Consider the following 13,253-nt stretch of genomic DNA (forward strand, 5'->3'; position numbering starts at 1 on the left):
ACCACATCATAATATCCTATCGAATTTGTCAGACAAGACTTTCCCTTAACAAACCCATGCTGTGTCTGAATTATTGCTGCAGTCTTGTTTAGATGATCCTGCAATGCATGTTTAACCAGTGACACCATTATTTTACCCGGAAAAGAAGTTAAACTAACTGATCTGTAATTACTCGTGTCACCCTTCGATCCCCGTTTGTGAATTGGGGATACATTTGCACATCTCCAGTCCGTGGGAACTTCCCCTGAGTCCAAGGATGCTCTCATAATTATGGCCAAGGGTTTGCTTAGTTGCAAACCCTTGGCCATAATTATTATTGCTTTTCTTATGTTTAATTTCAACAATTTCTCCTCCACTTTGCTCTCAGTTATTACAAAATCATTAAGTATCCTGCTACAATTTGATAACCTTCTGCCATTTCCAAACCTTAATAACTCCTCGTGTGTGAACGTAGATGCAAAATACTCATTCAGTTTGTTTGCTATCTGAGCAGGATCATCAACAGTCAAACCATCGATGTCAAATGGACCAATCAGATTCATCCCCTTCCTTTTAGAGTTTATATAAGTAAAGAAATCCTTGCTGTTTTTCTTAGCATCTTTTGCCAAGGGTTTCTCGTAATCTGCCTTTGCATGCCTAATCTCCTTTGTGACCTGATTACAGACTAGCTTATATCTGCCATAGGCTTCTGAGTCGCTTGATAATTTATATGCATCGTATGCATTTTTCTTCTCTGTTAAGAGTCTCATTATTTCATTAGATAACCATTTAGGCCTAAACCTTGAACAATATTTCTTAATAGGTATGAAACTTTTAGTAGCATCCACGATTAATTCTTTGAATGCTTCCCACTTACAATTTACTGTTGGTAACATCGTCAGTTTATCCCACTGTACAGAATTTGAAAACTGTCGGAGACCACTGTACTCACCTTTACGGAAGCAAAAACCCTTTCCTTTACCCCTGATGGTAATTAAATCTTGAAGTAAATTCCACATCAGTACACTGTGATCACTGCTGATAACCAGATCAAGAGTATTATTACTTTCTCTGGTTGCCTCTCGAACATGCTGCTGCAGAAAACAATCATCCAATAAATCCACAAAAGTCTGACTAGTGTGTGAGTGTCCAACCCACAAGTTCCAGTCAATATCTGGGAAGTTAAAATCCCCCATTATAAGACATTTTGATTTACTAGCCCACTCTATTTCTCTGTACAATTGTTCATTGTACTCATTCGAGTCATTAGGCCTATAACACACTCCTACTCTTATTTTTGCTTTCGTAGTGCTTATGTCACACCAAACTGACTCAACAGTGCACTGTTCATCTATATCAACTGGATGCACTGCTTTTGATTTTGTTTTTCTTAATTAACAGCATAACACCTCCTCCCTTTCTATCCTGTCTATCCTTTCTGTACACATTGTACTCCCCAAATTCCAGTTCAGCATTCCTTATAACTGTGTGACACCACATCTCTGCTATCCCAACAATATCCGCCTTTGATGTCTTGACCAACACTTCAAATTCATCAAGTTTATTTACTATATTTCTAGCATTGGTATACATGCAATGTATATGGATGTTGGCTGGTGGCGGCATGGGTTCAGACTGTTTTTAAAGAGAGAGCGGGAATTATAGAAGCCAATTCAGAAGAACTGCCCATCGAAATATCTGTAGAAGAGGCATGCAGCAGAAACAGTATGTCTATGAGACAGCGAGTGGAGAGACTCTGTTAGAGATGAATCATTAATTAACCTAACTGTCCTCTTCTGAATGGAATCAAGAAGCCTGAGAGAGGTTTTGGGGGCACCACCCCAGATGTGGGAACAATATTCCATGTTAAGGCGGATTTGCGATTTTTACAGAATGATCAGCTGTTTGGAAGAAAAGTAACGCCGACACCAAAAGAGAAAACCAAGTTTTTTAGATGCAGAGGAAGCAATATTTGTAATGTGCCACAAACTCTTGTTTGTGGTTTTCATTAAAAAAAAAAAAAAAAATCCATTCCCATTCCAGTGCTAGTTTAATAAACAGCTAGTCAAAGTTGGTTTCTGTGATACTTGCTATTCTGTTTTCAATTCTTTGGTTCTAGTTCTTTGGTTCCTCTTCTTTTCCCATTAAAGCATGTGATGGTAATGGTACTTCCCTTGATAATTCTTGAAGAAATACAGTAGACTCGATTTTCTGGTATAGATGGTAAAAGAAAATTCCTGGATAATCGATTTATTGGATAATCCAAAAATAGTGTCTCCGGCATATGTAAGAGATACATTTCAGGACTTCTAATGTAAGTCGAGTTTTATGTAACTCAGGAATGACTAATAAAATATTGCTACTAGATCTCTGATATGCCAAAATTACAAAAACTACGTAATATCCTCAGAAGAATGAAGAAAGATAGTTATATATTTTTAATTAGCTCAATTAAAAACTTTATCTGGGGACAGCAGTGAAGTAGCTGGAGTGGCACATAAGAAAAGAAAACATAAAAGGAAGAAAAAATGCATGTTATTGTACTGTAAAAACTGATATGTATTTCGTAGCCCTGTTATTATAGTTGACTTCGTTGGTGCTGATCGCTTCTTGTATTCTGTCTTTCTCCTTTATTGCGTTCAGCGTTGCCACTGACAAATCTGAATTCCGTGTGATACTTGTTAATGTTTGGCCATTTTCATGCATCCTTATTATTTTAATTTTCTGATCCAACTTGATCGCTTTCCTTTTCTTGATAGATTTACTAGTACCACTGTCACTTATTCTCTTAGTTGGCACCCTGATAACATTCAAAATTAAATTTTCTGAAAAGAACTTCACAGAGTTAAGGCGAAAACTCACTATTATGCGAGTGAACTCACATTTTACTAAAGTTCATTTCTGGAGGACACTGCCATCAGACAATAAAAGCAATTTGCACTCTCCGGTTTATTGGGTTTTTCTGTTAGCGCAGTCTATTATAAACAGGTAGTAAACTCGATCCTAATGCATTTGCAATAATACTGATAGCTGGAATTCTGTGGGTTTTCACGTTATTATGGTGAAATGTGTGTCGCCTTCACTGAAATCTTCAGTCATATAAAAAATATAAATAATGTAAAGTAAGTCCGAAGCTACTACGTAAGTGGGGGAACTTGCTGTATCAAAAAATGCTCAGCAACCTACGTAAAAAGTATGGCCACAGATAGAAAATGAAAAAACTTACCATGCGCTACCCACGTGTCCAATACAATGCTTCCCTTTATTTTTTACAATGTGGCATATGGTTTGGTCACCAACATTATAATGGTTCATTAGAGATTTAACGGATGCACCGTTTTTAACTTTTTAACTTTTGAATAATTTCACGTTTTTGTTTAATTGAAAGCACAACTCTTGCGTTTTCACTATTTCTGAAAAAAAAAAAAAAAAAAGCACAAACACACACACTATAAAAAAAAATCCGACATCTCTGACATAAATAACAAAACAATTTGTCCTTTTGCGGTGTGACGGAACACAACAATCGATGCAGCACGCTAAAACAAACGAAACATTTGGTCTCACATCTGTTTATACCTATTCTAGTTATTACTGGAATTTTATGATTTCTGGTTGTTTTTTTTTTTTTTTTTTTTTTTAATTTTGAGTTTTTAAGTGTCCTGGTAAATCGAGAGTCTGCTGTATATTATATTTCTTCAAGTATTATTGAAGAAATATACCAGTCTCCACATTACCTGAAATGCAAAATAATGAAAAATACCCAGCATTGTCTTGAAAAGTATATTACTGTACGTGAAAAATTAGATTATTTGGGTCTTTACTTTTTTTTCTTTTTTTTTTTAACTTACAAAACTTTGATTAAATTTATATTTTTCAATAAAAATTATGAGCTGTAATAGAATATGCTTGCTTTTAGGTTGCAAAACTTATTTGAGGGATTAGGTGAGTCTTCTCCTCTCCGTTATGAGGTCTACTATAGTCTAGTAAAAGTAGCAGGACAGACTGACAGCATTCATCTTGTATTTACAGATGTAGCTAAGGTAATATTTTGTTTAAAAAATAATCTTTTTTTTATTATTATCAGCATAATACTATCTCTGTTAATTAATATTTTTTTTTTTTTTAAACTTAAAGAATATCTTTTATAGTCTTATTTTTTGAAGGGGAAATGTGAATCCCTGGGCAAAAATTTCAGTCCCATCTTAATATGGATTAATTTGCTAGTGCACAGAAACTCTGGTAACATTACTCATTGGACTTTTTAACTTATGGACAAAAAAAGAAAAAAAAAAGAAGTTACATAGCATACTAGTTTAGCTACATAAATTGTTATTGCAACAGTTATAATTCAGATTTTTGTATAAATCAGTTTGATATCAGCATCAACAGAACATGTAAGGTGGAACAAAGAAGAAATTTGTTCTCAAAAAGCGGTTTCTTTCCTTAACTTGTTTTCACAACAATTTTGATTTTTGGTCACACTCATGATCATCCAAGTGACTTTCAGGTTTTAGTATTGTATTTTCATTCATTCTTAATTGAAACTCGGGTATTCTGATCTGTATCAAACTAAATCTGTTAAGTATACTGTCTAGCCACCACTTTATTTATGCCTTCTTAAGTTCACAGTTTTATAATATCTTCAAGCTTTTTTTTTTTTTTTTTTTTAAGAGCTGTTTTATAGTGGTACAAAAAGATGTCCTCAGTAAAACTTCATATTAAACCTGAAATATCTAAATGTCAAATTTTTAAAGCAATCTTTTTTCTATATTTGCACATCCAAAATGAAAAATTACTTGTTATTCAAGTAGTTAATTGTAGTAATAGATACAGTAGATCTAAACACATTCACTTTAACAGACCTCAACATGAATTTCAGAAACATTGGACAGCATCCACCAAACCAGTATTTTCATCCCATATGGGACGACTTGATGACTGCCTCAGTCTGTTGGTATTCACTATCAGTTAAAATATTTTAACAATGAAGAAAGTTTAGCTTGCATATAATTAAAGACTGTCCTTACTTTTGTTTATCAGTACAATATGAAATGATCAGATGCATTTTTGGTCCCTTTTATAACTGAAGTAACTTTACATTTACTGCTCTAATGAAGGCTTGGGAGAGAATTTGATTCTTGCATTTTTTTTAAAACCTCCCTGCTTCAGTCCTGTCCATTTTTAACATTTTTTGGGGGCTTGTTTTCAAAATATCCCCCCCCTTCCAAATTAACTAATTATTTCTATATTTTCTACTCTATTCAACTGTTCTAGTTCCAGCTATTGCGAGTTTCAGCCCTATGGGTAGAGCAAAGATTATAGAATTTAATTTTTGAAACCTATGCTGGGTAATAATTCCCCCAGGAAACTAATAAAGGGTAATTAGATATTTATTAACTAATATTTTAAAATAATTGTAGGCACCGTATTTGCTATAATACACATTGTTGTTTGTTTAGTTGAAGTTTAAACAGAACTAAATAAAAAAAAGTTAGCTGAATTAATGTTAAAATGTACTGTAAAATAAAGGAAGAAAAGGCAGCTTACCTATAAACTTAAGGTATACCTGTAGGCAAAGGTTGATAAAGCTGTAAAACTGAATTTCTTTTCTGTGCGATCCATGCAAAACAAAAGCTATGCATGAGGTTAATTATGACATGATATTTTTTTTCTCTAATTGAATTAGTATTAGTAATGGCCACATGGTGCAAGGAAGCCTATGGCTTATGCTGCACCAGCCAAAAAAATAAAATAATAAAATAAAACAACAAAAAATACATAAATAAAATAATAAGAATAAAAACAAATTAATAATAATAATAAGACAATTAAAAAAAAATTAATAAAAGAAAAGGAAATGGACAACCTATGCATTTCCCTCCTCCCTTAGGTAATTATCCAGCCGATCTTTGAATTTCCCCAGACTGTCAGCTTCTACCACCCATGTAGGTAACTTATTCCAGTAATTTATAACTCACTGGCTAAAATAAAACTTCCTGCAATCCAGTCTAAACAACTCCCCCGTAACTTGAAATTATGGCCCCTAGTTCTAGACTCATTTATAACCATGAAAATTTCATTCTTATTCATTTTGCTTATGCCTCTCAGAGCCTTAAACACCTCAATCAAGTCTCCTCTAAGATGCCTAGTTTCCAAGCTCTGCAACCCACATATTCTAAGTCTTTCCTCATATGGGTGCCCTTTTGCCAATCTCACCAGGCGAGTTACCCGTCTTTGGACCCTTTCAAGAAGAACAATGTGTTTCTTTAGGTGCGGTCTCCATACTTGAACGCAGTATTCCAAGTGTGGTCCAACAGTAGCCTTATATAATGGGATTATGATGTCCTTATCTCTACTGGCGATTGTTTGATAAATCATCGATAGGACACTATGGGCCTTCCTTGCAACCAGTCTATAATGCTAGGAGAACTTGATGTCTGACCGTATTGTAATACCCAAGTCCCTTTCCTCCACTACCAGCTTTAGTTCAACTCTGCCAAGTGTATAAGTTACACTTTGCTGGATTAAAGCATAGCTGCCATTTTTCTGACCATCTCTGAAGTCTATCTAGGTCATTCTGAAGAAGCTTTGCTTGGCGGCAATCATAAATTACTCTACCAATCTTTACATCAGCTGCAAATTTAGACATCATGCCCTCTATCCCTTCATTGGTGTCATTTATGAAAATCAAAAACAACAATGATCCTAATACTGATCCTTGGGGAAACCCACTTCTTACATCAACCCAATCTGAGGAATAACCATTTATCACAACCTGCTGCCTCCTGCCCTGAAGCCACCCTGCTATCCATCTAAGGATTTTCCATGTGATTCCAACCTGTTCCAGCTTATAAAGTAACCTATGCATTTATGGAAACTGGCAAGTCACATGACTGGAAAGTACAGTGGACCCCCACTTTATGATTGGTTCACTGTACGATCAAATCACTTTATGATGGACTCTCCATAATAAAATATTGTTCACTATACGATATGTAGTAAGCGGCAGTAGTAAGTGATCGTGTTTGTGAATTGAATTTTAATTCTATTAAACGGCGAGCAGTTCTAATAAGCAAAAATAGGAGGAATATTATCTACAAGTTATAAAAGTAAAGATATAAAGCACAATTTTACAGTTTATTATCTTACCAATTAACAAAATTAAATGATGTAAAAATCATAAGAATATTTTCTGCAGGTTAGCAAAATAAAAATAAATTTATGCTTGCATACATAGCTTAATTGATACTGTAATATACACATACTAACTAATTGATATTTCAGTTCATTGCCTTTTTTTTTTTTTTTGGATTGTAAAATTTAAAACTGAAAAAGATAAGCAATCAATAACAAAGAACATGGCACACACAAATTGCAACTAACACAAGTGAGTTATGGAATAACAAGTTTATGAAGTTTAAAAATAATGAAGAAATGATTCTAAAAATATACATGTATTTTTTATATGATTAAAGATTTCATGGAAGGCAAAACACACTTCACCATAATAATATAAAACCCACAGAATTCCAGCTATTGGTACTATCACAAATGCAATAAGATCGATTTGACTACTCATTAATAACAGATTGCACTAACAGAAAAGCCCAATAAACCAGAAACAGCCTAACACATCAGCCTAAAAAATAGTGCAACGTGAAATGTTTGCCGAACTCACTGGAACGGAACATGACATTGCCATGGGGGATATCTTTGTGTGTGCGCGATGTAAGGAGTGTAAGGAAATCAGGCGACAACTCAGCGTTGTTATGGGCCTATATGAGAGTTTGAAGGACAGGGTGGATGCCCTCGAAAGATCTAAATTGAGGGGCCCATCAGGCTCTGAGCTGCCCACATCAATGCCAGAGCCTGCACTTGGTCATCACGCAACACAGTGGCAACCCCCAAGGCGGAATGCTCTGGTCCCTCAGGAACTAGTAGTTGTTGGAGACTCTATTGTCAGGGAAACGGGAAACATGCTTTGTAAAAAGGATAGGTGGAACAGGACCAGGGTATGTCTGCCGGAGCAAAGGTTGATGACGTTGTAGAGCGGATATCATCTTTTAAGGGCACAAAAGGTGATATAGTTGTACACGTTGGCACTAATGATATTAGGAGTAGGAGACCGGCAGAATTACTTAACAAGTACAGGTCACTGTTGAACAAAAGCCGAGAATTAGGGTTGAATTTGAAAGTGTCTGCAATTCTGCCCAGACATGATAGAAAGGAGTATATGATGAGAGCCTTGTCGATCAATTCGGCCCTGGAAAGAATGTGCAAGGTTCAAGAGGTAGAATTTTTTTCAGCCTGGACTGTACTTGTTAACAGGAGAGACTGCTTCTATAGGGATGGGATACACTTAAATGGAAAGAGTGCAAGAATATTTGCTGATGCTATTGAGGCAGTGTTAGGTGGGTCGGAAAACTGCTAGCTTGGGGGGATACAAGGACTAATATTTTAACAGTAGCCGTAGGCAGAGGTGAAGTTGATTCTTGCACAACTTCTATTAAAATAAGTGGCGACCTGGAGCATGGGGTGTTGGGGGGTTTCAGGGACGGATGGCAGTCATCCTGACATAGGTGGGTATATGTGTTAGTGTAACTAAGAATAAGAGTAGGAGCATGTATGCTTGCATGTATACCAATGCTAGAAGTATAGTAAATAAATTTGATGAATTTGAAGTGTTGGTCAAGACATCAAAGGCGGATATTTTTGGGATAGCAGAGACGTGGTGTCACACAGATATAAGGCATGCTGAACTGGAATTTGGGGAGTACAATGTGTACAGAAAGGATAGAAAGGGAGGAGGTGTTATGCTGTTAATTAAGAAAAACATAAAATCAAAAGAAGTGCATCCAGTTGATATAGTTGAACAGTGCACTGTTGAGTCAGTTTGGTGTGACATAAGCACTGCGAAAGCAAAAATAAGAGTAGGAGTGTGTTATAGGCCTAATGACTCGAATGAGTACAATGTACAATTGTACAGAGAAATAGAGTGAGCTAGTAAACCGGAATGTCTTATAATGGAGGATTTTAACTTCCCAGATATTAACTGGAACTTGTGGGTTGGTCACTCACATACTAGTCAGACTTTTGTGGATTTATTGGATGATTGTTTTCTGCAGCAGCATGTTCGAGAGGAAACCAGAGAAAGTAATACTCTTGATCTGGTTATCAGCAGTGATCATTCGTGTATTAAGAATTTGCAGATAAAGGAACCACTAGGTGGCAGTGATCACAGTGTACTGATGTAGGATTTACTTAAAGATTTAATTACCATCAGGGGTAAAGGAAAGGGTTTTTGCTTCCGTAAAGGTGAGTACAGTGGTCTCCGACAGTTTTTAAATTCTGTACAGTGGGTTAAACTGACGATGTTACCAACAGTAAATTCTAAGTGGGAAGCATTCAAGGAATTAATCGTGGATGCTACTAAAAGTTTCATACGTATTAAGAAATATTGTTCAAGGTTTAGGCCTAAATGGTTATCAAATGAACTAATAAGACTCGTAATAGAGAAGAAAAATGCATGGGATGCTTATAAATTATGAAGCGACTCAGAAGCCTATGGGAGATATAAGCTAGTCTGTAATCAGGTGACAAAGGAGGTTAGGCAGGCGAAGGCAGATTACGAGAAATCCTTGGCAAAAGATGCTAAGAAAAACAGCAAGGATTTCTTTTCTTATATAAACTCTAAAAGGAAGGGGATGAATCTGATTGGTCCACTTGACATCGATGGTTCGACTGTTGATGGTCCTGCTCAGATAGCAAACAAACTGAATGAGTATTTTGCATCTACCTTCACACATGAGGAATTATTAAGGTTTGAAAATGGCAGAAGGTTATCAAATTGTGGCAGGATACTTAATGATTTTGTAATAACTGAAAGCAAAGTGGAGGTGAAATTGTTGAAGTTAAACATAAGAAAAGCACCTGGGGTGGATGGGATCTATCCAGTTATATTAAAGGAGGCGGCAAAGCAACTAAGCAAACCCTTAGCCATAATTAAGAGAGCATCCTTGGACTCAGGGGAGGTTCCCACGGACTGTAGATGTGTAAATGTATCCCCAATTCACAAAGGGGGATCGAAGGGTGACACGAGTAATTACAGACCAGTTAGTTTAACTTCTGTTCTGGGTAAAATAATAGAGTCACTGGTTAAACATGCTTTGCAGGATCATCTAGACAAGACTGCAGCAATAATTCAGACACAGCATGGGTTTGTTAAGGGGAAGTCTTGTCTGACAAATTTGATAGGATATTACGATGTGGTTACAAAGGAACTGGATGCAAAAAATAATTTTGATATCATATATTTGGATTTCAGGAAAGCTTTTGACACTGTTGCGCATGGAAGACTATTGTACAAATTGGAGCAGAATGGTATTAAGGGTAAGTTGCTACAATGGATAAAAGAATGGTTAAGTGGAAGAAGACAGAGGGTGGTAATCAATGGGTGCTGCTCTTCTTGGACTAATGTTATTAGTGGAGTCCCACAGGGTTCGGTGTTAGGTGCACTGTTGTTTTGTATATTTATCAATGATATTGATGAAGTTATATCAGGCTTAATGTCGAAGTTTGCAGATGATACAAAGGTTGGCAGCATTGTTAATGACAATAATGGCAGTGTGCTACTTCAACAGGATCTAGATAATTTGGGCAGATGGGCTAAGAAGTGGCAACTGAAGTTTAACCTTGACAAATGCAAAGTGCTGCATATGGGTAGAAGTAACCCCAGAGAAACGTACCAACTGTGTGGTACTACACTTAAGGTGCTAGAAAATGAAAAAGACCTGGGAGTAATTGTGCAGTCAGATATGAAGTTTTCTGAGCAATGCAGACAGGCTGCCAGGGCAGGTCATGGGGTTTTTCAATGATATATAGGAATTTTGCTAGCAGGGAAAAGGAGGTGATTATCCCTCTGTATAAGGCAATGGTCAGGCCACGCCTTGAGTACTGCGTACACATCTGGAGGCCTCATTTTAGGAAGGATGTAGATTTACTTGAGTGTGTACAGAGAAGGGCAACAAGATTGGTGAGGGGAATGAAGGGAACCTCTTACCAAGAGAGGCATAAGTTCTGCAAATTGCAGTGGCTGGAGACTGCGTGGTGATCTGATTGAGGTGTATAAGGCCTTGAATGGGTTGAGCACGCTGAATTCTGATGGGATCCTTTCACTTGTTCAGATTACGAACCTAAGGGGGCATAAATTGAAATTAAGAAAAGACAGATGTAGATTAGATGTGCGGAAATTTGCCTTTAGCTAGCGGGTGGTTAATTGCTGGAACAAACTTCCATCTGGCGTTGTGGAAGTTTATAGGTTGAATAAATTTAAGGAGGAACTGGACAGGCATTTGGAGGGAATGATGTGATTTTTTTTTTTGGCTGATGCTGCATAAGCTCATACACTTGCTTTCTTGCATCAAATGCCACTGCTACTACTACTACTACTACACTTAAAGAATGTGTGCTACTACACGCTTTCTCCTTGCTGCTCAGCTGTATCAGACCTTAGTAACTTCAGTATAGTTTAATATGTGTACACGTATTGTATTTTTATTGGTTTTAGAGGTAATGTTGGTTAAAAGACGAAGAAACCAGTCTTAAGTGGGAAGGTAAACTTTTCTTTTTCCATTGAAGATAATTCATGGTTGCATTAGTAAAGTTAAACCAATACATAGAATACATATTGTTCAAGCTGGGTTCATTAGTAACAGTCAGTATGTTCATGGTTAAAAGAATAGTAGTTTTTAATTTCTTCATTGTTTATTGTATGTGAAGTATAACTTTGGGAAAAGTAAAGAAATATCCTATTGAAAATTCCTATTGAATTTAAGGAAGAATACATTTTGAAGTTAATTATGATTTGGCAATAGAAAAAAAAAAAATTATCAAAGGTTCTGTTCTTGCTGATTTTAAAGTTTGCTTTCATTATCCGAGATATTACAAGTTTTTAATGTGAGAGGTATATGTTTTATGTAAAGGCAAGTGTATATTGTGTATGAAATCTGAGGAAAATATGAGTAGCACTTTTATAATGCTTGTTGTTTGTTATTATTTGAATCACACTTCAGAATGCGAAACATGGATTTAGTTATGTGTAAGAACTTAGCATCTTATCCAAGAAGTTGGCGTTTTTCTGGAAGTCCCCTCAGTGTTGAATATTCTTTCTCCCCCATCTCCTGTCATATATTTTACAAAGAAACTGTAAACAAGATTAAATTTGCACAACATGGGAAAGTGTCCATTGTATAAGAAATTTTGTTTTCTCATTATACTACCGTCTTCAAGCCAAAGATTTCAAGGATTAGAGACTGTTGGATATTTATTATTATTATTATTAGCTACATGGTGCAAGGAAACCTGAGGCTTATGCTGCACCAGCCAAAAAAAAAAAAAATTCCCAAGTTACCCTGAGAGAGAGAGAGAGAGAGAGAGAGAGAGAGAGAGAGAGAGAGAGAGAGAGAGAGAGAGAGAGTCAAAAGTAGAAGGGAATCACCAAGAAGAGAAGAATGATAATATCCAGCCCAGGACCTTGGGCAAGCCTATACTCATCAGATGTGAGCCCCTGGGGTTATATGTTCATGAACATGATTAGTTTGTCTTCTGACTTTGAAATGCAGCATTATTCCATAACCTACAGCTGCTGGGAGACAGTTATATAGCAGTATCATCAGAACAACCAGGCTAAGGCTTGCAAGCTTCTTCAAGCATACACCTTTTACAAGATTCACATCAGTATACAGTGGCAGCTACTTAATTTTCCTTACCATTAACTTGCCAAGCATGTAAGGCATTAGTAAACGTGAAGGTGTCACTGAACCTTCAGAGAGGGTATCTTCCCCACCTTATGTTCTCCATATCTTGGCAAAACCTTTCACCCTGCCTCTTCACACAAAACCTAAGATTCTGTAGAAGATATTCATAGTGGCTGTGCAGAAAATGAACCTTCACACTTGTATTGCAACCTAGTTTTTAGAAACTAGTAAGAATGTTGTTGACAGTCAGTCTTTTGATTTATAAATGCCCAAAAAGTTTTTAACAGTTCTTGAATGCTAACTCACTTTCTAGAAGTGGGGGCTGATTAACATCTTGAAAGATATAAGATTATGAAATTGTACCTTGCAGCAGGTTATAATTTGTGGTCTGTTGAAAACAAAGCAGTATGGGATTCAGCATCACTTATTCCAGGAAATTATGGAAGTGTGTTCGGAAAGCAGCATCCCTCTTTATCTATGACCTTAAACTGTCAATTAGTTCCAGTTTTATATATG

At 36.2% G+C, this 13,253-nt stretch overlaps 1 protein-coding gene across 1 annotated transcript in view; it reads left to right on the top strand.

The window, feature by feature from the left end:
- Positions 1-13,253, top strand: part of eIF3m (eukaryotic translation initiation factor 3 subunit m) — a 123,486-nt gene that overhangs the window by 48,571 nt on the left and 61,662 nt on the right. The window contains exon 4 of the mRNA XM_090386747.1: positions 3,899-4,022. Coding sequence (XP_090242873.1) covers positions 3,899-4,022 — 124 coding nt within the window. The remainder of the gene's footprint in view (positions 1-3,898; positions 4,023-13,253) is intronic.

This window comes from Mastigoproctus giganteus, chromosome 12, assembly GCF_048544385.1.
Source record: "Mastigoproctus giganteus isolate SK-2022 chromosome 12, ASM4854438v1, whole genome shotgun sequence".
In the NCBI taxonomy this organism is placed as follows: Eukaryota; Metazoa; Arthropoda; class Arachnida; order Uropygi; family Thelyphonidae; genus Mastigoproctus; species Mastigoproctus giganteus.